Here is a 24,364-nt window from a genome sequence, read left to right as displayed (position 1 = left end):
GGCAGCATACAGTAGATGGTATCGAGTACAGTATATACATATGAGATGAGTGTGTAGACAAAGTAAACAAAGTGGCATAGTTAAAGTGGCTAGTGATACATGTATTACATAAGGATGCAGTCGATGATATAGAGTACAGTATATACATATGAGATGAGTGTGTAGACAAAGTAAACAAAGTGGCATAGTTAAAGTGGCTAGTGATACATGTATTACATAAGGATGCAGTCGATGTAGAGTACAGTATATACGTATGCATATGAGATGAATAATGTAGGGTAAGTAACATTATGTAAGGTAGCATTGTTTAAAGTGGCTAGTGATATATTTACATTTCCCATCAATTCCCATTATTAAAGTGGCTGGAGTTGGGTCAGTGTCAATGACAGTGTGTTGGCAGCAGCCACTCAATGTTAGTGGTGGCTGTTTAACAGTCGGATGGCCTTGAGATAGAAGCTGTTTTTCAGTCTCTCGGTCCCATACATACGAGATGAGTAATGCAAGACACTTTAACATTTATTAAAGTGGCCAGTGATGTCAAGTCTATGTATATAGGTAGCAGCCACTATGTACAGTGTGGCGACCGAGGCCAACAGCGCCTCTTCAACCTCGGGAGGCTGAAGAAATTTGGCTTGGCATCTAAAACCCTCACAAACTTAGGATGCTCTCAATTGTGCATCTATCAGGCTGTATCACTGCTTGGTACGGCAACTGCACCGCCCGCAACCGCAAGGCTCTCCAGTGGGTGGTGTGGTCTGCCCAATGCATCACAGGGGCTAACTAGCTGCCCTCTAGGAGACCTATAGCACCTGTTGTCACAAGAATGCCAAAAATATCATCAAGGACAACAACCACCCGAGCCACCACCTGTTCACTCGGCTGTCTTCCAGAAGCAAAATCAGTACAGGTGCATCAATGCTGGGACCGAGACACTGAAAAACAGCTATCTCAAGGCCATCAGACTGTTGAATAGCCATCACTAGCACAGAGCTGCTGCCTATATACAGACTTGAAATCACTGGCCACTTTAATAAATGTTTAAGTATCTTGCATTACTCATCTCATATGTATTCTATACTACTCTACTGTATCTTAGTCTATGCCGCTCTGACATTGCTCATCCGTATATTTATATGTTCTTAATTCCATTCCTTTACTTTGCTTAGATTTGTGTGTATCGGGTATACGTTCTGAAATTGTTAGATATTACTTGTTAGATATTACTGCACTGTCTGAGCTAGAAACACCAAGCATTTTGCTACACCCGCAATAACATCTGCTAAACACGTGTATGTGACCAATAACACTTGATAGATGTACGCGCACACAAACTTTACTACGAGAATACAAATCCTGGCTCCTCAAGTTCTTGTTTGCACAATTGTCCCAGAGTCTTTAGGGTTTGGGCGGGGTAGGCCGTCATTGTAAATAAGAATTTGTTCTTAACTGATTTTCCTAGTTAAATAAACATACTTTTACTGCAGGAGAGACTCGCCTACCTAGCAATCAGAATCACCTTTACATTTACATATACTCAGAATTGTACTTGGTCATATGGTGCTGCTAGTGATAGACAACATTTAGAGAAAGAATACAGACAGCATACATTATATACAACTAGGTAGTGAGCATAGAGCTATCAGAGAATGAGCAGATATACAGTGGATTTAGTGTCAGTATGACTATTTAAATGCAGAGAGATGAACAGAGTGCAAGTGTAGTTATTTAGTGTACAGTTCAGAGATGGCTTGATGTGGTATGCAGCATAGTGCATAGTCCTTTGGTCTCTGTGGGCCAGATGGTTGGTTGGTGAGGTCCACTGCCCAGGGAAAGAAACCTTTCGGATGGTGGGAGATTCTGGTCAGTGACCTGAACCGTCTGCCAGAGGTCCATTTTTAGAGTAGGTGGTGGGAGGGGTCAGCAATGTAGTACATCCGCTTGTGTGCCTTCTTGGTGACTGTTCTGATGTTGTCCTCCCACTTGAGGTTGTGGGAGATGATGGTTCCCAGGAATTAGAGTTTTTCCGCCGTGGTAACAGCTGAGCCATTCATCTCGAAGGGGAGAAGGTGGGGGATGTTTTCTGAAGTTAACCATCTCCACGGTTTTGTCTGTGTAGAGTTCTAGGTTATTGTGACTGCACCAGGCCACCAGCCGGTCATCTCTCCACGGTACATGGACTCATCGCCGTCGGGGGTTGAGACCGACCTGTTGTATCATATGCAAACTTCAGTAGTTTGACAGGTACAGTTATCGGTGTTGAAGTGAGAACACGTGTCCTTGTGGCCCTCTGGTGCTGAGGGATATAGAGTCCGAAAAGGTGTTTTCTCAGCTTCACGTGTTGCGTCCTTTTGGTCAGGAAGTCGATGATCCTCTGACCGATGGAGCCGGACACATTCAATTGGGAGAGTTTGTCTTGTAGTGGTTCTAGGATGATGTTATTCAACGCAGAGCTGAAGTCCACAAACAATATCCTTGCGTATGTCTTTGGGTTATCAAGGTGTTTTGAGAATGTAGTGTAGGCCCATGTTGACAGTGTCGTCCACAGACCAAGAGAGGTTTTGAGATGGGACAGTACCAGGCGATCAAAGGTTATGATGACTGAGTTGTTAGAGGATGAAATGCATGGGGACCCAGTGCTAAACAGTGTTTTTTGTTTGTTTACGGAAGTCAATTTTAAAAACTAAAATGGTATAATATGGGATTGGATACGGGTTTTTGGTCACCTTGAAGTTAGATGATATGGTTTCTACAGTGTAACACTTTGCCGCCTCCAAGTTCTGTTTTCTAGATGCAAGGTTCCTTCATTTACACTACTCTATAGTTTACTGTAACACCACACCACGTTTTGCAATTATATTGTCCCCAAGTTCATATGGAGATGTAATTTGACTCAGAAAGCTATTTATTTGAGGCCATTCTCCATCTCCCACAGTCCTATATCTGGATCTTTGATTATATCATATTTACTGACTCACTATACTTAGTAAATAAAAATGATATATTTGGTGAAAGAACCTCTTCCTGTTTGTTGATGGAGTATTGAGAAGGCCGCCTATCTGTCTCCTCCACAGGACTATACTGTTTACGAGATGGAAGAAAAGATCCTGGAAGTTGTAAGTATATCTCATCTCCTTTTATGTAAACTTTAGAATGAGTTCCCACCTCCTATGGGAGCACTCAGGTCAAGTCTGTTTGAACGTTTGTGTAGATGTTGATCTCTAATGTCTTATGGCGATTAGGTGGCATGCTTTCAGCGCAGTCTCCCTCTGAGTTAATAGTGCAGGCAGGGCCATGGGCTTGGGCCCTCTGGTAAAAGAGGCGGCTAAAATACACCCCGGCCATCAATCAGTGTTTCCTGTCACTGACAGTCCAGACTCTACAGCTCACACTGAACTTCCTCCCTCTCAGACACTGTCGGTGAACTCTGCTGCAGGAACACACACAATAGCTAGATCTCAATCTCTACACTGTTTAGAAGTCTTCTCCATGTTGAACTTGTTGTTCAAATAAGTGCACCAGAAAAACTATTGTAGTTACAGACTGGTCCCTATCTATGGTGAATATTCTGAAGTGTGTGAGTAGCATTTCATTGATTCTGGTTTGTTTACAAATTCCTGTCTAGGGATCTAGTTATAGACTTGTGTGGTCAACACAAAATTCAATTCGAGCTAAAATAAGGTTGGTTCAGTGCATCAGTTGGTTTAACTCGTGTCCCGTCCGCATCTATATGTAAGCACAAATGTGTTGTGCGTGTTTTAAGCATGATGCTTGTTACTCGCCTGAAGAAAAATCAATTTTTCTTTTTCTCAGAGCATCACTAAAATGCCCCCACTAATGATGACAAGGTGGTGAGATTGTCCATAATGACCTAGAATGGAGAAGAGGGGCGTAGGCGGATCCCCCGCATGTTCTCAGTGCTGTATCTGAAGCTGAAGAACCAGCTAATGTTAACGTTAATGACCCTCACCCCTCATTTCTCCCCTCTTCCCTGGAGGAGTGTGATAATTGCCACAGAGTGACTGACTGTTCTTGTCACCTGACTGCCTGGCCGACCTGCCTGGCCGACCTGCCAGCCCACCCCTCTAACACAGCCACAGACACAACACCTCTTAGGTGACAGGCGGTAGCTACAGAATCAGTCACGTGACGGGACATTACATTACTGGGTTGGCCGCGTAATCACAGCCATCAGGAAAGCACATCGAGTCACTGGAACAAGCAACGAGATGAGATGGATTCATGAGATTCCATTTGATTTTGTTTTCATTCTTTGGGTTGTTTGTTTTGGTTTTCTTGCGTTGCTTAAAAGGTTCCCCTTCTCGTTCCAGTCCAAGGTTCTGAACAGCATCTGTGACCAGACCGTGAGAACCACCTCTGACCCTCTGATGAGCCAATCAGCATGCTTGGATGAAGTTCAGCTCAACAACCTCAAGCCTGGGGAGGGACTGGTGAGGAATGCTGCCTGTTTTCAGTTTAACCCCATACCATCTGGACTACTAGCTCTGTGTGCCTGGACTACTAGCTCTGTGTGCCTGGACTACTAGCTCTGTGTGCCTGGACTACTAGCTCTGTGTGCCTGGACTACTAGCTCTGTGTGCCTGGACTACTAGCTCTGTGTGCCTGGACTACTAGCTCTGTGTGTAAGAAAGTTGAGCACCAGACAAACTCAACCATCTCACAAATAATAATTAATGTTCCTCATGTTCATATTTGTACAGGGTATGTACATCAAATCCACCTATGATGGACTTCATGTCATCACGGGCACCACAGAGCATGTAAGTATAGTGGCCACAGAGGAATACCTGAGTATATCCTAGTGAACATGCCGTCCTAGTGAACACCATCCTGGTCAACGCGCCATCTTTCAATATAAATCCAGTTGGTATAGCAACTCTTAATATTATGCGTAAATACTGGCTGCCATGTGCCAAGTTCTGAGGGGGAGACAGTCAGTGGTATAAAGTACTTATTAAGTAAACATAATTTAAAGTACTACTTATGTAGTTTTTGGGGGTACCTGTATTTGACTATTTATATTTTTGACAACTTCTTAATTTGATTGCAATACATTCCTAAAGAAAATGATGCACTTTTTACTCCATACAATTTCTCTGACACAAAAGGACTTGTTACATTTTGAATGCTTAGCAAGACAGGAAAATAGTCTAATTCACGCACTTATCATGAGAACATTCCTGGTCGTCCTTACTGCCTCTGATCTGGCAGACTCACTAAACACATATGCTTTGTTTGTAAATTATGTCTGAGTGTTAGTTAGTGTGCCCCTGGCTATAGGTACATTAAAAAAAATGGAATTTAATATAAGGAATTTGAAATGACTTTTGATACTTATATTAAGTATATTTTAAACCAAATACTTTAACTCAAGTAGGAATATTACTTTTACTTGAGTCATTTATTTTATTATCTTTTAATTGTATTATCTTTACTTTTTAAGTATGACAATTGGGTAGTTTTTCCAGTTAAGGGTGGGCTTCAAACAATCCATCTCCTTTACAACCCACCCTGCCGTCCTCCTCCCATGTGAAGGGTGGTCGAGGGCAGAAGTGTTTACCCCAGAGCAAGGATACCAGTGTAAATGTGTTTACCAAGCAGTGAAGAGAGGGGTGGAGTTTTGTAAGGGTTGAATAATATAGCTGTTCCCATCTCAGTCATCCATTTTAGAACCCCAAAGTCCAACTGTAGAATATCCTCCTAGTGTTCCGCATCAGAAGAACACTGAGTAATGTGGCAGCGCTAGCAAATACAGCCTAATTATCATGCCTTCCGTCGTTTATCAAACCCTAATTCATCATATATCATGACTCATTAATTGCTTTGACGTTCTCATGCAAAATGTATCATGTATAATGTGACAACCCATTCATTGAGAAGGGTGTTTGTTGTGTAGTCAGAATGATATTGAAGGTATATTTCCTCAGGGGCTTATGAAGTGGGTCTGTTTCGTAACAAGCCCATACGTGGCACTTCTGACAAAGCAAACACAGATACATGTGGAATTATCCAGGCGCTAATATTACATGTAGGTGATGTCTGTTGGTAGACTAATCTTCTCCTTTGTGTTGTCAGTCTCCCGCAGACATGACTAGGAAGATCCATGGAGGTGACGAGGTGATCCAGGTCAACCAGCAGACGGTGGTGAGCACCCAGCACCTGTTATATCTGACACCTGTCACACACACCACTCCTCCAATTGACTATAGTGCTATAGAAGGGTTGAGACTGTCCACGGCTCACACGTTCACTTAAAACCACACATTTGTGTCTCAAGTTATAATCTGGCCCTTGTCGTTCACTACACAGCTACAGAAGGATATATTGCTGACACTCTGTGTTGTCAGGTGGGCTGGCAGCTGAAGAACCTGGTGGGGAAGCTGAGAGAGGACCCTAAAGGTGTAGTCCTGCTGCTGAAGAAGAGACCTACAGGCACCTGTGGGTTCACACCGGCTCCCCTCAAGAACATGCGTTGGAAACCGCCCATGGCTCAGGTGAACCTTCTAAATCCCTTCATCTTTTACTTTGATGTACTAAGGCAGTGTGATTGTTATTGTTCATATTACCTTTTGTTAAATGTGCCTTATGGGGGAGTAGGGAGATGTGTTTGTAACAAGTCTAGACAAGTGTAGGAACCACCCAGAGAGAGGGCCACAGGGCTGAGGACAACTACTGTACTCTCACAGTGATGATGATGTCCCTCTTACTGGGTCATCAGTGGCTGCAGCCAGCAGTCTGTGAGTCAGTCTGCAGAGACAGGAGCTCCCCACCACTGGGGACAGTGGTGAGTAGAAGAGAGTAGAAGAGAGAGGAACAAATGTCTGAGTGGTTTGTGTATGTGGTGGTGGTTATAGAACCAGATCAACATCTGGCAGTAATGTAGGGTGGGAATCACTAGTGATCCATGCTGTATTTATGTGGGTTAGGTTGGCTAGTCGGCGAGCTTCCATGGAAGACAAGTCTCTGTGGGCCGCTCAATGGTTCAGCTCACAAAGGGCTTGGGTACACCCTCTTTTGAGAAGGTCAAAACCCCTAAGATTTGAGTTAGTGGAGACGAGGAGAATCAAGTCTCAGAAGGTCCAGACAAATCCTGTGTTAATGAAGTTATGTAATGGTAATCCAATTCACCACTCTCTCATATGTGGACAATAATGACTTTGCTGAGCTCTTAGCCACAGCCAAGCACCTGAGCCCTGCCTGCAGTGACTGGGTCTCCATAGGGAACAATACGCTGTTGTAACCCAACCTGTGTGCTGGTCCTGGCACTGCCCTGTCATGCCTCTGGAGGCTTCTTCTGCCCTGGAAAGATCAGATCACATGATATCAAAGCAGAGCTGGTTTCACTTAACAAAGAACCTCTCATCACAAAGATACTGGATCATTCAGGACTTGTTCACCGTCGTGTTTGAACAAGGTGTCAGGAATCAAAAGCGCCACATCTTGGGTTTTATGATGAGATGTGTCAATGTGTTAAACAATGATGGAACACACAATGATTCAGGAGTGACACTGGATTCTACAGGTAGGCTGTTTATTGGGGGAGGAGGAGAGGGGAGACGTACAATGATCTGCTTGATGGAGAGTGAAACTGAACATGGTCAATTTACCAAGTAGTGTGGCTCTAAAATGCCGCCATAGCTGTGGTAGAATGGTATAGTTTCTTAAATGTATGCCGCAGCAGCTGTTTTGAATTCCCATTTAAAATACTTCCATTCCCCAAATATAATTATTGACCCCTTCACTTTTTCCACATTGCTATGTTACAGATTTATTCTAAAATTGATTGATGAAGAGAAAAAAACAAATCACTCTACACACTAAATACCCACACTAAATAACACACTAAATAAAGACAAAGCAAAAGGTTCAGACCCTTTACTCAGTACTTTGTTGAAGCACCTTTGGCAGCGATTACAGCATTTAGTCTTTTTGGGTATGATGCTAAAATCTTGGTACACCTGCATTTGGGGAGTTTCTCCCATTCCTCTCTGCAGATCCTCTCAAGCTCTGTCAGGTTGGATGGGGAGAGTTGCTGCACAGCTATTTTCAGGTCTCTCCAGATATGTTTGATAGGGTTCAAGTCCGGGCTCTGGCTGGGCCAATCAAGGACATTCAGTGAATTGTCCCGAAGCCACTCCTGCGTTGTATTGGTTGCGTGCTTAGGGTCGTTGTCCTGTTGGAAGGTGAACCTTCGTCCCAGTCTGAGGTCTTGAGCACTCTGGAGCAGGTTTGCATCAAGGATCTCTCTGTACTTTGCTCCGTTCATCTTTCCCTCGATCCTGACTAGCCTCCCTGCCGCTGAAAAACATCCCCACAGAATGATGATGCTGCCGCCACCATGCTTCACCGTAGGGATGGTGCTAGGTTTCCTACAGACATGACGCTTGGCATTCAGGCCAAAGGGTTCAATCTTGGTTTCATCAGACTAGAGAATCTTGTTTCTCATGGCCAGAGTCCTTTAGGTGCCTTTTGGCGAATGCCAAGTGGTCTGTTTTGTGCCTTTTACTGAGGAGTGGCTTCCGTCTGGCCACTCTACCATAAAGGCCTGATTGATGGAGTGCTGCGGAGATGGGAGAACCTTCCAGAAGGGCAACCATCTCCACAGAGGAACTCTAAAGCTCTGTCCGAGTGATCATTGGGTTCTTCGTCACCTCCCTGACCAAAGCCCTCCGATTGCTCAGTTTGGCAAGCTCTAGGAAGAGTCTTGGTGGTTCCAAACTTATTCAATTTAAGAATGATGGAGACTACTGTGTTCTTGGACCTTCAATGCTGCAGACATATGGTATTTTTGTTTGTAAAAACGTTTTTGCTTTGTTATTTTCAGTGGTTGTGTGTAGATTGAGGATTCTTTTCATATTTAATCCATTTTAGAATAAGGCTGTAATGAAACAATATGTGGAATAAGTGAACCTGTCTGAATACTTTCAGAATGCACTGTAGATGTAAAGAGACAGGCATGCAGCTATAATGTAGGCCCGGCCATATCTTGAGCCACCTCTTTCCTAACAAGTAGTGTTTAAATTTCCTTGGCCAGGGAATGTAAATAGAGTAGCAGACAATTGAGATAATAAGCCATCAATTTTGATGATGAATGTTGGAAGTTTAAAAAGACAAAAGCAATTAGCTAGAGTAGACAATAGGATGTGACATATGGGAGAAACGCTGTTCCTTGCCAACAAGTTAGTAGATTTCCTAGAAAGTAGATACCTCTTGAGACATCTATCCATTTGCTGTAGCTATGTTGCTGGCCGTTTGCCCACCAACAGTTACAATAGGTTCTGAGGGGAGCGTTTTCTGACTGAATGTTTTCTTTTCAGAGCACGCCTTCCCTGAACAAACCCCAGTCTCCAGGTTGTTCCACGGACAGCGCCACCAAGAAGGAGAAACCCGCTATCCTGGACCTGTACATCCCCCCTCCCCCCTCGGTACCCTACACCCCACGCTGTGTACCCCTGTAAGTCCTGCACCCCCTTCTCCAATCACTGCCATACACTAGGGTCAGGTGTCTTCCTAGGCATTTAACCAGGCCTAGTCATAAGCCTAGAGTACTTTGGGTTCTGTAAAAATTCCTAGCCTGAATCTACACCTCAGGGTGAGTTAGACGTATGTGTGGGTCCCTGTATCCCTGCATTGAGGGAGCCGTGCACCCATAGACAGCCGGCGCTCCATTCTCCAGCACCTTCTCCTGCTCTATTTCCCTGCCTTTGAGGTCTGGAAAAGGAGTGTTTCAGCCCCCGATCTCTGGCCTTTCACCCATAAACCCCTACAACAGAGCACATTCATCCCTTTCCGCTCGACACGTTATGCAACAGCCTTTGTTTCATCTGCCTCCATCTCTCGCTCTCTCGCTGTCTCTCTCCTTCCCTCTGTGTATGGCAGTGACCAGGCTGTTGCTATGTTCAGATGGTGAATCATATTCAACAGGTTGTTGATTTTGTTGTATGCATCTTGAATTTAAGTTTTAGCGATTTATTAGACTCGTATATCCAGAGCAACTTTAGTTAGGGACTGAGCAACAGCATAAAACAAATTGTACTAATTTGATCTCCTTCCTTGTGCTCTCACCTATTTGAAGTGGGATGTTAATGCTGATAATTTTCTTTCCACAGAGAGGGTAAGATCAGCTCTTACTCCAGTATCAATAAGAACAGACCAAAGGGTTCAGAGTCGCCCAATTCCTTCCTGGACCTGGAGAGTCAAAGACGCTTCACCATCGCAGACTACGACAAGCTGGGCGTGGTCTACCCTATCGAGGCCAATGTCATTCAGCCCAGGATGAGGCAACGCAACACCTCATCTCGTGGTTAGTGTTATCCCCCCACAATGACGACATACTCACTCATTCTAGAATTCAAGCCAATATTCAAAACAATTCTGTTCTTCCTGCTTAGGTAAGCCACGCCCTCTCTCCATGCCAGTGGACACCTGTCTTGGAGTTGCAGACCCCTATGCCAAGCCCTGGGCACAAGGCCAGAAAGGTAAGAAACACATGCCAGCCACCCATCTTCTGAGGAATTTCAGAACAATTGACAGTAATCAACCAACAGTAAACTAATTGACCACAACCTCAGATTATCCAATTCATACCTTCAACGGTTAAATAATTGAACACATGGTAGAATTTACCCCTCCGATGACCTTGGAGGACTGGTACCTCTACTTAATTGACCAATGAATGAACCATGTGATTAGTGTCAACTGAGAGCCTGAGAGTTTACACTAGGGATTGGAACCACCATTTTGTTCCCTTTTTTTCTTCCGTTTCACTGTTCAAACCTGCAAAATAAAGTTATGAAATGGTTCGAACCAAAAAAAAGTTTAGGTTTATTCGATTCTTTTCGATTCCTTTTTTAAACCTCTGAAATCAATTTATTTTTTAAAGTTAGCTTGACATTAAATTACTTCACCAATCAGTGCGGAAAGAGCCGCTTAGGAGCGAGCAAGCAATAGTTGTTTAAATGCGCGATGGACAGACAAGTTTATGGTGAGAGAGGGTGTTGGAGGAGGCTTGGCCTGAAGCGCTGGGCATCTTATGACATGCATTAACTGAATTAGGCCCACAGAAATATACCTACGGAGTGGAGACTTCTATACAGGACTTTTGAACGTCTTTGAACTTCCGAGAGTTGGCTTTATGTTGGACCAGAGCTAGCTAGCTAACAAGCTTGTGTGTGCAGAGCGGTACCTGAATTAAAAACACGTCTTGCTTTATTTTAGTTAATAAATCCAAAGTGAAACAGCTATAGTACCTTAACTAGCATTGAAAAAGTTAATCCATTCTTCTGTAATTAAAAAATCTCTCCCTAATTTCTGAATCACGCTACTGTAGCCAATGCTTGAGGGGGAGGAGCAGGTAGCCAAAACACACACAAACACTGGCAAAGATTTTCATTTGGCAGGCAGTAAGTTTGGGTGGTATCCAGATTTTCATATCCTAGTTATTTTCCACCATAATTTGCAAATAAATTCATAAATAACCCTACAATGTGATTTTCTGGATTTTTTTTCTCGTTTTGTCTGTCATAGTTGAAGTGTACCTATGATGACAATTACAGGCCTCATCTTTTTAAGTGGGAGAACTTGCACAATTGGTGGCTGACTAAATACTTTTTTGCCCCACTGTATTTATCAAATAACTCTTATTATTATTATTACGCAATTAAACTGATTAATCATGTCACTGTAATTAACTAGGAAGTCGGGGCACCAAGGAAAATATTCAGAATACAAAGTTATAATTTTCCTAATAACTTTCAGATATTTTAATCTGATCACTTAGTCTTCTAATTAATGAATTATTCTTTACCTCACGTTAGTCTCATTCTAAACGTCATAAATTGTTGGATATCTGCACGAACCCAGCCCTCACTGAGTCATCCATACATCAATTGTCTTACAATCACGTATTTACTAAGTACTCACAGAAATGCTTAACACAAACAAAGTAGATATGGTTACAAATAAATGATAGGGGAAATGTGCCCTAGTGGGCTAAACCGGCATGGTGGCTTGTTAGACAAAAGGAGTGGGGGTCAGCTGAGAAGACACTACAGAGTTGATAATTATAACAATTGAAATGCTAATCCTTTGCTCATGAACACTCACGCATTCGGGAATAATTGCAATCAATATATTTACGCTCAGTGTGTCGTCGATCTCAGTTGAAAAGTTTTTCTGTTGGCGAGTTTGTCCGCCCTCTCTCTCTGTCGTGGTTAGAATGGATAGTTCAGTGTGACATTCATTTATGTCGTTATAGTATAGATGTTTTGGCGGTTGTCGGTCTTCGTGTTCAATGATACCGAATTCCTAGCTGCAGACTAGTAATTAATATCAAAGACTTGTTCTTATTCTGTCTATCTATAGTCTATGAGTTTAACCACGTGGGATGGTTAAAAGATTCAGCAATCTATTTAAACCTTATTTCCCTCTATGATAGAGGTACTGGTCTGGTGATAGAAAACCCAATTGGGGTTTTTATTCAGAACATCGAAAAGGGCTGTCATGACGCCAGGTCCTGTCTGCCCCTGGGGGCGTGCCAATGACTTAGTGAAACTTTAAACAGAAATACAATTCTCTCACATTAACATCATTACATAGCATCCGTCATTTCACAAATAGTATCATCTTTACTCATTCATTTTGTACAACAATTAGATGTATGCCTCATAACCGAGGCTATTGTATAAACAGTGTTATGGTAATGTGGCCGTATTGTGTCTCGTGAGTTTCACAAAATTGTACCAAACGGAGCAGTTCGTAGCTGGATTCTTCACCGATCTTTTATATATTCTCCAGAACATAAATATTGTTCGGACCTCCAGTTCTGTGAGGTGGAAGTAATTGCTTTGTTCTCTCTATGAAAACTCGCTCTCTACTTTGGCCATGAGGAGGTCTCTTCCAGGAATTTACAACCTCTCTGACCACAGCAGCCAGGGTGTAGGAGACAGAGAGAGATGGTGCAGAGGTAGGGGGATGGTGCTTGCTGTGTCCAGAGGGCAACGTCATGACAATCATCCTTCATGTTTCTACAACTTGATTGGATTTCACCAGCAGTAAATTGATTGGACATGATTTGGAAAGGCACACACCTGTCCATATAAGGTCCCACAGTTGCCAGTGCATGTCAGAGCAAAAACCAAGCCGTGAGGTCGAAGGAATTGTCGTAGAGCTCTGAGACAGGATTGTGTTAACGTACAGATCTGGGGAAGGGTACCAGAACATTTCTGCAACATTGAAGGTCCCCAAGAACACAGTGGCCTCCATCATTCTTAAATGGAAGAAGTTTGGAACCACCAAGACTCTTCCTAGGGCTGGGTGCCATGCCAAATTGCACAATCGGGGGAGAAGGGCCTTGGTCAGGGAGGTGACCAAGAACCCGATGGTCACTCTTGACAGAGCTCCAGAGTACCTCTGTGGAAATGGGAGAACCTTCCAGAAGGACAACCATCTCTGCAGCACTCCCTCTTACCATAAAGGCCTCATTGGTAGGTGGTCAGGTGGAAGCCACTCCTCAGTAAAAGGCACATGACAGCCCGCTTGGAGTTTGCCAAAAGGCACCTAAAGGACTCCGACCATGAGAAACAAGATTCTCTGATCAGATGAAACAGAGATTGAACTCTTTGGCCTGAATGCCAAGCATCACATCTGGAGGAAACCTGGCACCATCCCTACGGTGAAGCATGGTGTTTGCAACATCATGCTGTGGGGTTGTATTTTAGGGACTGGGAGACTAGTCGGGATCGAGGGAAAGATGAAGGGAGCAAAGTACAGAGATCCTGGATGAAGACCTGCTCCAGAGTGCTCAGGACCTCAGACTGGGGTGAAGGTTTAGCAGGTTAGTAGCCTAGTGGTTAGTGCTGGGCAATAACCAAAAGGTTGCTGGATCGAATCCCAAAGCTGACAAGGTAGAAATCTGTCGTTCTGCCCCTGAAAAAGGCTGTTCCCCAGTAGACCGTCATTGTAAATAAGAATTTGTGCTTCTGACTTGCCTAGTTAAATATAGGTTACATTTAAAAAATATTTAAAAATTCCAACAGGACAATGACCCTGAGCACTCAGCCAAGACAACGGAGGAGTGGCTTAAGGGCAAGTCATTGTCCTTGAGGAGCCCAGACTTGAACTTGATCTAACGTCTCTGGAGAGACCTGAAAATAGCTGTGCAGCTACACTCCCCATCCAACCTGACAGAGCTTGAGAGGATCTGCGGAGAAGGGGAGAAACTCTCCAAATACAGGTGTGCCAAGCTTGTAGTGTCATACTCAAGAAGACATGAGGCTGTAATCGCTGTCAAAGGTGCTTCAACAAAGTACTAAGTAAACGGTTCTGAATACTCTACTTTAAAAAAATATATTTGTCATTATGTGTAGATTTGATGAGAGGGGGGAAAAACAATTTAATACATTCTAGATTAAAGCTGTAACGTAACAGAAAAGTCAAGGGGTCTGAGTACTTTCCAAATTCACTGTACAGTCGTGGCCAAAAGTTGAGAGAATGACACATTCATTTACACAGTTTGCTGCCTCAGTGTCTTTAGATATTTTTGTCAGATGTTACTATGGAATATTAAAGTATAATTACAAGCATTTCATAAGTGTCAAAGGCTTTTATTGACAAATACATGAAGTTGATGCAAGGAGTCAACATTTGCAGTGTTGACCCTTCTTTTTCAAGACTTCTGCAAATACCCTGGCATGCTGTCAATTAACTTCTGGGCCACATCCTGACTGATGGCAGCCCATTCTTGCATAATCAATGCTTGGGAGTTTGTCAGAATTTGTTTTTTGTTTGTGTGTCCATCTGCCTCTTGATGATTGACCACAAGTTCTCAATAGGATTAAGGTCTGGGGAGTTTCCTGGCCATAGACCCAAAATATCGATGTTTTGTTCCCCGAGCCACTTAGTTATCACTTTGTCTTATGGCAAGGTGCTCCATCATGCTGGAAAAGGGATTGTGGGTCACCAAACTGTTCCTGGATGGTTGGGAGAAGTTGCACTCCGAGGATGTGTTGGTACCATTCTTTATTCATGGCTGTGTTCTTAGGCAAAATTGTGAGTGAGCCCACTCCCTTGGCTGAGAAGCAACCCCACACATGAATGGTCTCAGGATGCTTTACTGTTGGCATGACACAGGACTGATGGTAGCGCTCACCTTGTCTTCTCCGGATGCCCCAAACAATCGGAAAGGGGATTCATCAGAGAAAATGACTTTACCCCAGTCCTCAGCAGTCCAATCCCCGTACCTTTTGCAAAATATCAGTCTATCCCTGATGTTTTTCTTGGAGAGAAGTGGCTTCTTTGCTGCCCTTCTTGACACTAGGCCATCCTCCAAAAGTCTTCACCTCACTGTGCGTGCAGATGCACTCACACCTGCCTGCTGCCATTCCTGAGCAAGCTCTGTACTGGTGGTGTCCCGATCCCGCAACTGAATCAACTTTAGGAGATGGTCCTGGTGCTTGCTGGACTTTCTTGGGTGCCCTGAAGCCGCCTTCACAACATTTTGAACCACTCTCTATGAAGTTCTTCATGATCCGATAAATGGTTGATTTGGGTGCAATCTTACTGACAGCAATATCCTTGCCTGTGAAGCCCTTTTTGTGCAAAGCAATGGTGATTGCTCGTGTTTCCTTGCAGGTAACCATGGTTGACAGAGGAAGAACAATGATTCCAAGCACCACCCTCCTTTTGAAGCTTCCAGTCTGTAATTTGAACTCAATCAGCATGACAGAGTGATCTCCAGGCTTGTCCTCGTCAACCCTCACACCTGTGTTAGCGAGAGAATCACTGAAATGTCAGCTGGTCCTTTTTGTGGCAGAGCTGAAATGCAGTGGAAATGTTGTTTGGGGATTCAGTTCATTTGCATGGCAAAGAGGGACTTTGCAATTAATTGCAATTCATCTGATCACTCTTTATAACATTCTGGAGTATATGCAAATTGCCATCATACAAACTGAGGCAGCAGAGTTTGAACATTTGTGTCATTCTCAAAACTTTTGGCCACGACTATATACAGTGCCTTGCGAAAGTATTCGGCCCCCTTGAACTTTGCGACCTTTTGCCATATTTCAGGCTTCAAACATAAAGATATAAAACTGTATTTTTTTGTGAAGAATCAACAACAAGTGGGACAAAATCATGAAGTGGAACGACATTTATTGGATATTTCAAACTTCTTTAACAAATCAAAAACTGAAAAATTGGGCGTGCAAAATTATTCAGCCCCCTTAAGTTAATACTTTGTAGCGCCACCTTTTGCTGCGATTACAGCTGTAAGTCGCTTGGGTTATGTCTCTATCAGTTTTGCACATCGAGAGACTGAATTTTTTTCCCATTCCTCCTTGCAAAACAGCTCGAGCTTAGTGAGGTTGGATGGAGAGCATTTGTGAACAGCAGTTTTCAGTTCTTTCCACAGATTCTCGATTGGATTCAGGTCTGGACTTTGACTTGGCCATTCTAACACCTGGATATGTTTATTTTTGAACCATTCCATTGTAGATTTTGCTTTATGTTTTGGATCATTGTCTTGTTGGAAGACAAATCTCCGTCCCTGTCTCAGGTCTTTTGCAGACTCCATCAGGTTTTCTTCCAGAATGGTCCTGTATTTGGCTCCATCCATCTTCCCATCAATTTTAACCATCTTCCCTGTCCCTGCTGAAGAAAAGCAGGCCCAAACCATGATGCTGCCACCACCATGTTTGACAGTGGGGATGGTGTGTTCAGGGTGATGAGCTGTGTTGCTTTTACGCCAAACATAACGTTTTGCATTGTTGCCAAAAAGTTCAATTTTGGTTTCATCTGACCAGAGCACCTTCTTCCACATGTTTGGTGTGTCTCCCAGGTGGCTTGTGGCAAACTTTAAACAACACTTTTTATGGATATCTTCAAGAAATGGCTTTCTTCTTGCCACTCTTCCATAAAGGCCAGATTTGTGCAATATACGACTGATTGTTGTCCTATGGACAGAGTCTCCCACGTCAGCTGTAGATCTCTGCAGTTCATCCAGAGTGATCATGGGCCTCTTGGCTGCATCTCTGATCAGTCTTCTCCTAGTATGAGCTGAAAGTTTAGAGAGACGGCCAGGTCTTGGTAGATTTGCAGTGGTCTGATACTCCTTCCATTTCAATATTATCGCTTGCACAGTGCTCCCTGGGATGTTTAAAGCTTGGGAAATCTTTTTGTTTTTTTGTTGTCTAAATGAGATTGAATTTGTTTTTGCCTAATTGGTTTTTGGTGGGTTTCTACACTACTTTCCTTCCATCTATAGCATTTCTTAATACTGTGGAGTTTTGGGCTTTTATTGAGTATTGCTCTGTTCAATTAGACTGTGATTTTGCTGTAGTCTGATAGGAGCATCAGTGGGCTGACATCGCTCAGAGACTCTGGGTTGAGGTCAGTGATCTACAGTACTCCTGCCAAGGGATGAGCTGTACGTGTACCTACCATAGGTCAATGTTAGACTTTAAAAAGACTCCTATGTACAGACCCAGCGTGCGACAGAGCTGCAAGAGTTGTGACCCATTTTTGTTGGTTGGTTGTTTTTTGTGCCACTGAGGGCCTCCCCAAAAGTAGGATCAATGGCTCATTCGAGAGAAGACAACCTACTGCGTTATGACACCGGCCAGTATTGAAATCTGACATGTATGATAAGTTTTCGTAATCTAAAAGTTGTATTCCTATTAACTTCCAGTGTAGTGAGAGCGACTTTATCACGGTGCTACGTCAAACCGGACAGATTTCTGCCTTGTTGAACAGCAATATCTCAGATATGCATGAAAACATGAATTGACCCAGGGAATCGATAGAACATCGTTCAGAGATGCACAAAACCAATATAAACATTCAAAATGGGTGAACCGTTCCTTTTTAACTCAAGGGAAAAACTCTAGAAATTTGAGTGAAGTTCAATCTCTCGTGCTTCTGATATTTTATTTTGCGCTTTAGTCCTGGAGGAGCTGCGTGCTTAGAGGGAACATTGCCCGTGACGTTATTTCAGCCACGTATACTGAACAAAACTATAAATGCAACATGCAACAATTTTAACTTTTACTGAGTTACAGTTCATATAGGAAATCAGTTAGTTTAAATAAATTAGGCTCTAATCTATGGATTTCATATGACAGGGCAGGGGTGCAGCCATGGGTGGGCATAGGCCCACCCACTTGGGAGCAAGGCCCAACTGCAGATTTAGTGGACTTTTATTGTCCCCAGCACAAGGTTCACCTGTGTAATGATCATGCTTTTTAATCAGCTTCTTGAAATGCTCACTAACAGGCATGTAAACAAATTTGTGCTCAACATTTGAGAGAAATATGCTTTTTGTGCATATGGAACATTTCTGGGATCATTTATTTAAACTCATGAAACATGGGACCAACACTTACTTAACATGTTGCGTTTATATTTTTGTTCAGTATAGATAACGAGCAAGTTAAACTTAAGGGTCGCCCTAACTCATAGTACTTTGTTTTTCACGCAGGAAAAAAAGATTTAAACGCCTAAGAAATATCTTGCTGCGTTTTGTATGTGCAGATCTAAAATTTGTGTTATTGTAATTTTTGCTCAGCATCAAATACATTTTGTGCTTAAGTTGCACTTCTGCACTCGGATGATCATTCACGAATGGGCATTCTATCAAAAGACAGGCCTCTGACTGATGTGTAGCTACTTTTCTCTGGTACTTTTCTCGGTGTAGCCAGCCTACTTTTCTCTGGTACTTTTCTCGGTGTAGCCAGCCTACTTTTCTCTGGTACTTTTCTCGGTGTAGCCAGCCTACTTTTCTTTGGTACCTTTCACGGTGTAGCCAGCCTACTTTTCTCTGGTACCTTTCACGGTGTAGCCAGCCTACTTTTCTCTGGTACTTTTCTCGGTGTAGCCAGCCTACTTTTCTCGGTGTAGCCAGCCTACTTTTCTCTGGTACTTTTCTCGGTGTAGCCAGCCTACTTTTCTCCTGTAAAATGCAAGATTAAATTTAAGCAAAACATTAGGAAATGTAGCTGGTTCCTCTCTTTCAATGATAAACATGACAAAATATGATGGCCATGCATTGTTTTCTTTTTTTTTTCTTTGTAAGCTCATTTACTTGTGTGGCTGCTAGCCAAATAGTGTTGCACTTCTGTTGTCATCTGATGACAATTAAGCTATTTTCTGCCGAATGTGTTGGGCTAATGTATTTTCTGTGAAGGAAGACTTTAGTTACATGTCCCTGATCACTCTATTGAAGCAAAAAAACATACGTTCAATATAAAACACGACCCCTGTCAATACACAGCTGGACTCACCTGCTACCCACTTTCTCCCATTGTGCGATTTACAAAAACACGTGTTCTGGGGAGCTTCGGTAAGCTTCATTATGTATAAGAATGTGACCGGTGAAATGAAGGCAATCTATCTCCTAACGTATTGCACAAGTTGACTGCAGGTATTTATTTAAAGTAGCTACAAATATGACAATTTTACAGAAGTTTAGAAGGTTATTGAAAAACCATCCTGTGGCTGTTTCCATATATCCTGGTATAGAAGGTAAAATAACATTGTTACGCAGTTCCCATTTTAAAATAACAGTTCTGTTCCGGTATAGATCAACAGTATAGATCACTTTTGTTCCCGCTTCTGATCTTCGTTCTTTACTGTTTTTTTAAACCCCTGGTTTACACCGAGAAGATCAGTTCTTCATCCCCTGGAGAGGACAGACAGTTGTGAATGCAGACAGAGCTATCAAACAGTCTCTCACTGCTGGAAACCCAATTACACTGCAATGGTAGAGGAGAGGGAGAATGATTTAATTGGCCTAGATGCCTGTGCAGTGCTCTGTCATTGCATGGCTAACACATGCTGTAGACATCAATTGGACTCATTTAATTTAATAGTGCTTCTCTTAATGCAGTTTAGGCCTACTGAAGATATGCCTTTAAAATCAACAACCTATTCTCAGTAATGTGTGTTTTGTACATTACATTCTAATCAATTGTACTAAAGATGTGTGTTTCCCTCCACGCTCCCCTCCAGGCGAGGATCTACTGTACAGATACCTGAGTAATGAGCGGATCCCCACCATCGCTGAGGAGGTCACATCAGTGGCGCTGCCCTACAGGCCAGTGGGGGAACGGCAGCTGGTCCGAGGGGTGGACCACATCCGGGGCAGCCGCTACTTTGCCAACCAGGACCTCCACCACAGCGCCACCATCCCCTACCAGGACCATGACCTGGACAGCAAAAAGACACCCATAGCCCCCGCCTCCAAACGCCCCCCGGCAGAGCCCTCGCTTCTGGTCAGTTGGATCACACGGCTTAAGCTATTGACTCACTGATGGGCTTCCTGTTCCTATCTTTGTCCTCCTCAGTGCTTTTTTGTCCTCCGACTGTTTGCAGTGGGCTCTCCTTCTCTCACTTTTTCCCTGCCTTCCCGGTGTTACTACTACTGTACTGCTACTGTACTGCTCCACAACCAAACTGCTTTAGTAGTTAACTCACTGCATTCTGATACATCATCTCCTAACCAATCCCAGTCCCCTACCGACTACCAACCAATCCCAGTACTCCACCGACTACCAACCAATCCCATCTCAGCCACACAATCAGATAAATATAGGAATATTTAATGCGCTGGCTGCCAAACCCAGGACATGCATGAGAACAATAATATTTGGAGCTAGATGTTTTACCAAAAGGAAATGTCTGTCTATCTGTCTACAAATGGACAAGAGGAATGTTTTGGGACATATCAGCCTTGTATCTTCATGGGAACTTTTAAAAATATATTTGTTTTTACTTAGTGCATTCGGAAAGTATTCAGACCCCTTCCCTTTTTCCACATTTTGTTACGTTACAACCTTATTCTAAAATGGATTCATTTTTTCCTCAATCTACACATAATACCCCGTAATGACCAAGCAGAAAAAGGTGTTGACATTGTTGCAACAAAAACAACACAAAAATAACATAAGTATTCAGACCCTTTCTCAGTACTTTGTTGAAGCACCTTTAACAGTGATTACAGCCTCGAGTCTTCTTGGGTATGACGCTATAAGCTTGGCACACCTGTATTTGGGGATTTTTTTGTCCCATTCTTCTCTGCAGATCCTCTCAAGCTCTGTCAGGTTGGCTGGAGAGAGTTGCTGGACAGCTATTTTCAGGTCTCTCCAGAGATGTTAGATTGGGTTCAAGTCCGGGCTCTGGCTGAGCTACTCAAGAACATTCAGAGACTTGTCCCGAAGCCACTCCTGCGTTGTCTTTGTTGTGTGCTTAGGGTCGTTTTCCTGTTAGGTGAACCTTCATCCCAGTCTGAGGTCCTGCGCGCTCTAGAGCAGGCTTTTGTTAAGGACCTCTCTGTACTTTGCTCCGTTCATCTTTCCCTCGATCCTGACTAGTCTCCCAGTCCCCGACGCTGAAAGAAATCCCCACAGCATGATGCTGCCACCACCGTGCTTCACCGTAGGGATGGTGACAGAATTCCTTCAGATGTGACGCTTGCCATTCAGGGAAAATAGTTCAATCATGGTTTCATCAGAACAGAGAATCTTGTCAAGGGGTCTGTATACCTTCCGAATGCACTGTATAGCACTATTTTTGAGAAACAATCAAACACTTTTGCAGGGAGTTTTAGATTTGAATTTTTATTTATTTGAGATACAAAGAAAAGAGTTTCCAGGTTTCTATTGTACTTGTATTTCTACTGTTTGTCTTTACATGTCAGGCCCTTGTTACCATTCAGTTAAACTACACTTCCAATGGTGACCTTTTTAAAAGCTATGCATATTGGAACTCTCTACTGTCACAGATTGATGCTGCATGGCGGGTGACAATACTGTTTCAACATCACCAGCAATTATTATCTCTGGGTTCAAGGCTATGCACTCCTCTGTACAGTCCCATGTCCTGCCTTGTTCTGTAGACACACTGCTCTGTGATCACCCTGCTCAAAGGATGCGAACAGCTGCTTGTCTACAATCAGCCTTGGGAACAAAGATGGTAGGTTAGGCCTCTGAATTCACTGGCCAGGCAGTCTTCTGTAATCAGCACAGATAGCTTTAGTAAGACTATGGATAGCTTATAACAAGCGTAACAACACCAGAGTTTAACGGACAGTATTATTCAATACCACGACATGTCAAGAAATGTAACAAACACAATTGTACCTTTTTTGTAACATTTTGATAGTATATTATTAAAGGTCCAGTTGATTCCATTTCTTATTTGTTTTGTCTTTATTTGATTTATTTTTACTGAAGAACTAGATTAAACAAATTGTTATAGGTTGGTGATCTGTCAAATCTCCACACCAACCATTTGCATGAAAGGTGTTAGCATTGTTACTTTCAGTGGCTATTCACCTTGGAAGGGGAATTTAAAGCTGTTATGATCTGGCCTAATTTGCTTTGACCTTTTGAGAATGAACTCTACTTCTGTTTTTTTGAAGCATGTGGTGAAACTGGATAGTCAAGCTAAAGTTACCTTGTCTCTCTCTCTCTGCTGGCCATGCTTCTGCAACTGCCTTATTTCAAACATAAATGGACCCTACGTTCTAATTAAGGAGAGTGAAGCATATGTCTTATTGTACTGTCAAGATAGCTTGCTTAAAATATACTCTTAACCTCTGTATGCCTTTTCACCTACATCTGAATTGCACTCGGGACTCACTTTATTTTATTTGTTACATTTGATCAAAAAAGCTGGCAGACCAATTTGGCTTTTGAAAATCATAATACTAGACAAGAAGAACAACATTGACTTTGTCATATTTCTACATTAATCTCACTACTTTCTCCCCCTCTACCTTTTTCCCTGCATGATTATACTGGTTGTCTGAGTGCCCCCTGTCTGTTTGTTTTAGTCTCTCTTCCTTCTAACCTTCAGTGCCCTGCCCTAGCCTGCCTAGCTATGGCAACCTGCGGTCCTTAACTAATCTGCATGTTTGTGGTGGGGGAAAATACAGCCTGCTCTTTGCTTCTCCCTGCACTGTTTGCTCACTTCTAACAAAAGCCACAGTCATGCATTATGTTCATGTGAAAAGGGAAAGATGTTATGCATGTTGACAGATGTGTATGTATATTTCTTTTCACCATTTTCTTTGAAGGAAATAATGTTGGTGTGTTTAATGACATGCTCTCTATTTTTCTTTTTTACATGTTAAGCTTTGGAGGCGAATCAGCGATTTGTCCAACTTAACACATTTAGTAAATCAAAACTTCTAAATTAGCCACATAGATGTTCTTAAAACATTTAAGGATTTTTAAGTGACTGTAGAGCAGGTCTTGCCTCCAATGCCTTTCAACGATATGGGCAAGACAGACTAGTGTAGTCTCTAACCCACAAGAACAGAAGATGCAGAGAAAGTGACTCAGAAGGCCAGTAACTGTTGACCAGTGCTGTCTGGGTAGTGAATGAGTTAACTTCGTTCTTTGTGTCCGTCACTCACAGGTGTCTGACAGGCGCTCCAGCAGTGGCTTCCCCAACAGGTGGGTGGTCACATTACGTCAACCATAACACTCATAACAACCCATTCTCAATTGCTTGTGTGTTGTACTGTAAGCATGTGAAGTACGAGGTCAGATAGGACAAATACCCCTGATATTTGGTGACATCTGACTGGAGCCCCCAGTCAGTCAGGGAGTAGTGGCATGTTTTTAACCAAGCCTGGGGTGGGTGCTCTGAACTGGATTTTAATGACAAATGAAAACATTTGTGGTAGAAAACTAACCTCAGCCTCATGGTGTCAGATGACCAGACAAGAAGACGAACAGACTACTGGGATACCACATGCTAGATCAGACAGGTAGTGTTACAACCGCAAGGCATGACTTTCTTTGAATGATTAAGACCCAGAAGGAATAGGGCAGATCCTTCTGTGTGGAAATAGAGGGTTCTGAATGAGGATAGTTCTTATTTTAGGGATTTGGATTTAATCTTTGAAGACACCACCAATCATATTTTATTCCCCTTATTGAAATGAAATTAACCTCACTTCGGTGACCTCCTACAAGAGGAATCACAAATGATGACCGTGTTATAACAAAACATGATTTTCCAAACAAACTATAAATACTGTAGCTGCTCCAACCTTCTGACTGACGATGGTAGAAGGATCACCCTGTCTGTTTGGTAGAGCCTCTCATTGAGCCTCTCATTGAGCCTCTCATTGGGCCTGAGGAGGTGTGACTGCACTCATTAACACTGGGATTGATGACTAATCCCAACACACTCGCACACCCCAAACTGCTATTTTAAGACCCCCTCATTCTCTGCTTGTTTGTCAGACATGATGAGTGCCCACATATTAAGACCCTTATCTGTCCTAATTGCACAGATTTCAGATCACACTGTTACACGATATAGTAGACAATTGAGTGATTAT

The 24,364-nt window shown here is 42.9% G+C and overlaps 1 protein-coding gene across 5 annotated transcripts in view; it reads left to right on the top strand.

Annotated features, from left to right (window-relative positions):
• The window catches only part of LOC118362359 (connector enhancer of kinase suppressor of ras 3-like), a 79,450-nt gene that overhangs the window by 33,314 nt on the left and 21,772 nt on the right, over positions 1-24,364 (top strand). For all 5 annotated transcript variants that reach the window (XM_035742625.1, XM_035742627.2, XM_035742624.2 and 2 more), the window contains 10 exons: positions 3,072-3,113; positions 4,329-4,448; positions 4,719-4,778; positions 6,094-6,162; positions 6,366-6,512; positions 9,336-9,472; positions 10,128-10,321; positions 10,410-10,496; positions 20,020-20,282; positions 23,431-23,468. In XM_035742625.1, the coding sequence (XP_035598518.1) occupies positions 3,072-3,113; positions 4,329-4,448; positions 4,719-4,778; positions 6,094-6,162; positions 6,366-6,512; positions 9,336-9,472; positions 10,128-10,321; positions 10,410-10,496; positions 20,020-20,282; positions 23,431-23,468 (1,157 nt within the window). The remainder of the gene's footprint in view (positions 1-3,071; positions 3,114-4,328; positions 4,449-4,718; positions 4,779-6,093; positions 6,163-6,365; positions 6,513-9,335; positions 9,473-10,127; positions 10,322-10,409; positions 10,497-20,019; positions 20,283-23,430; positions 23,469-24,364) is intronic.

Source organism: Oncorhynchus keta, chromosome 29, assembly GCF_023373465.1.
Source record: "Oncorhynchus keta strain PuntledgeMale-10-30-2019 chromosome 29, Oket_V2, whole genome shotgun sequence".
Lineage (NCBI taxonomy): Eukaryota > Metazoa > Chordata > Actinopteri > Salmoniformes > Salmonidae > Oncorhynchus > Oncorhynchus keta.
Note: the sequence above shows the minus strand (reverse complement) of the source record. Positions and strands in the feature narration are given on the sequence as shown.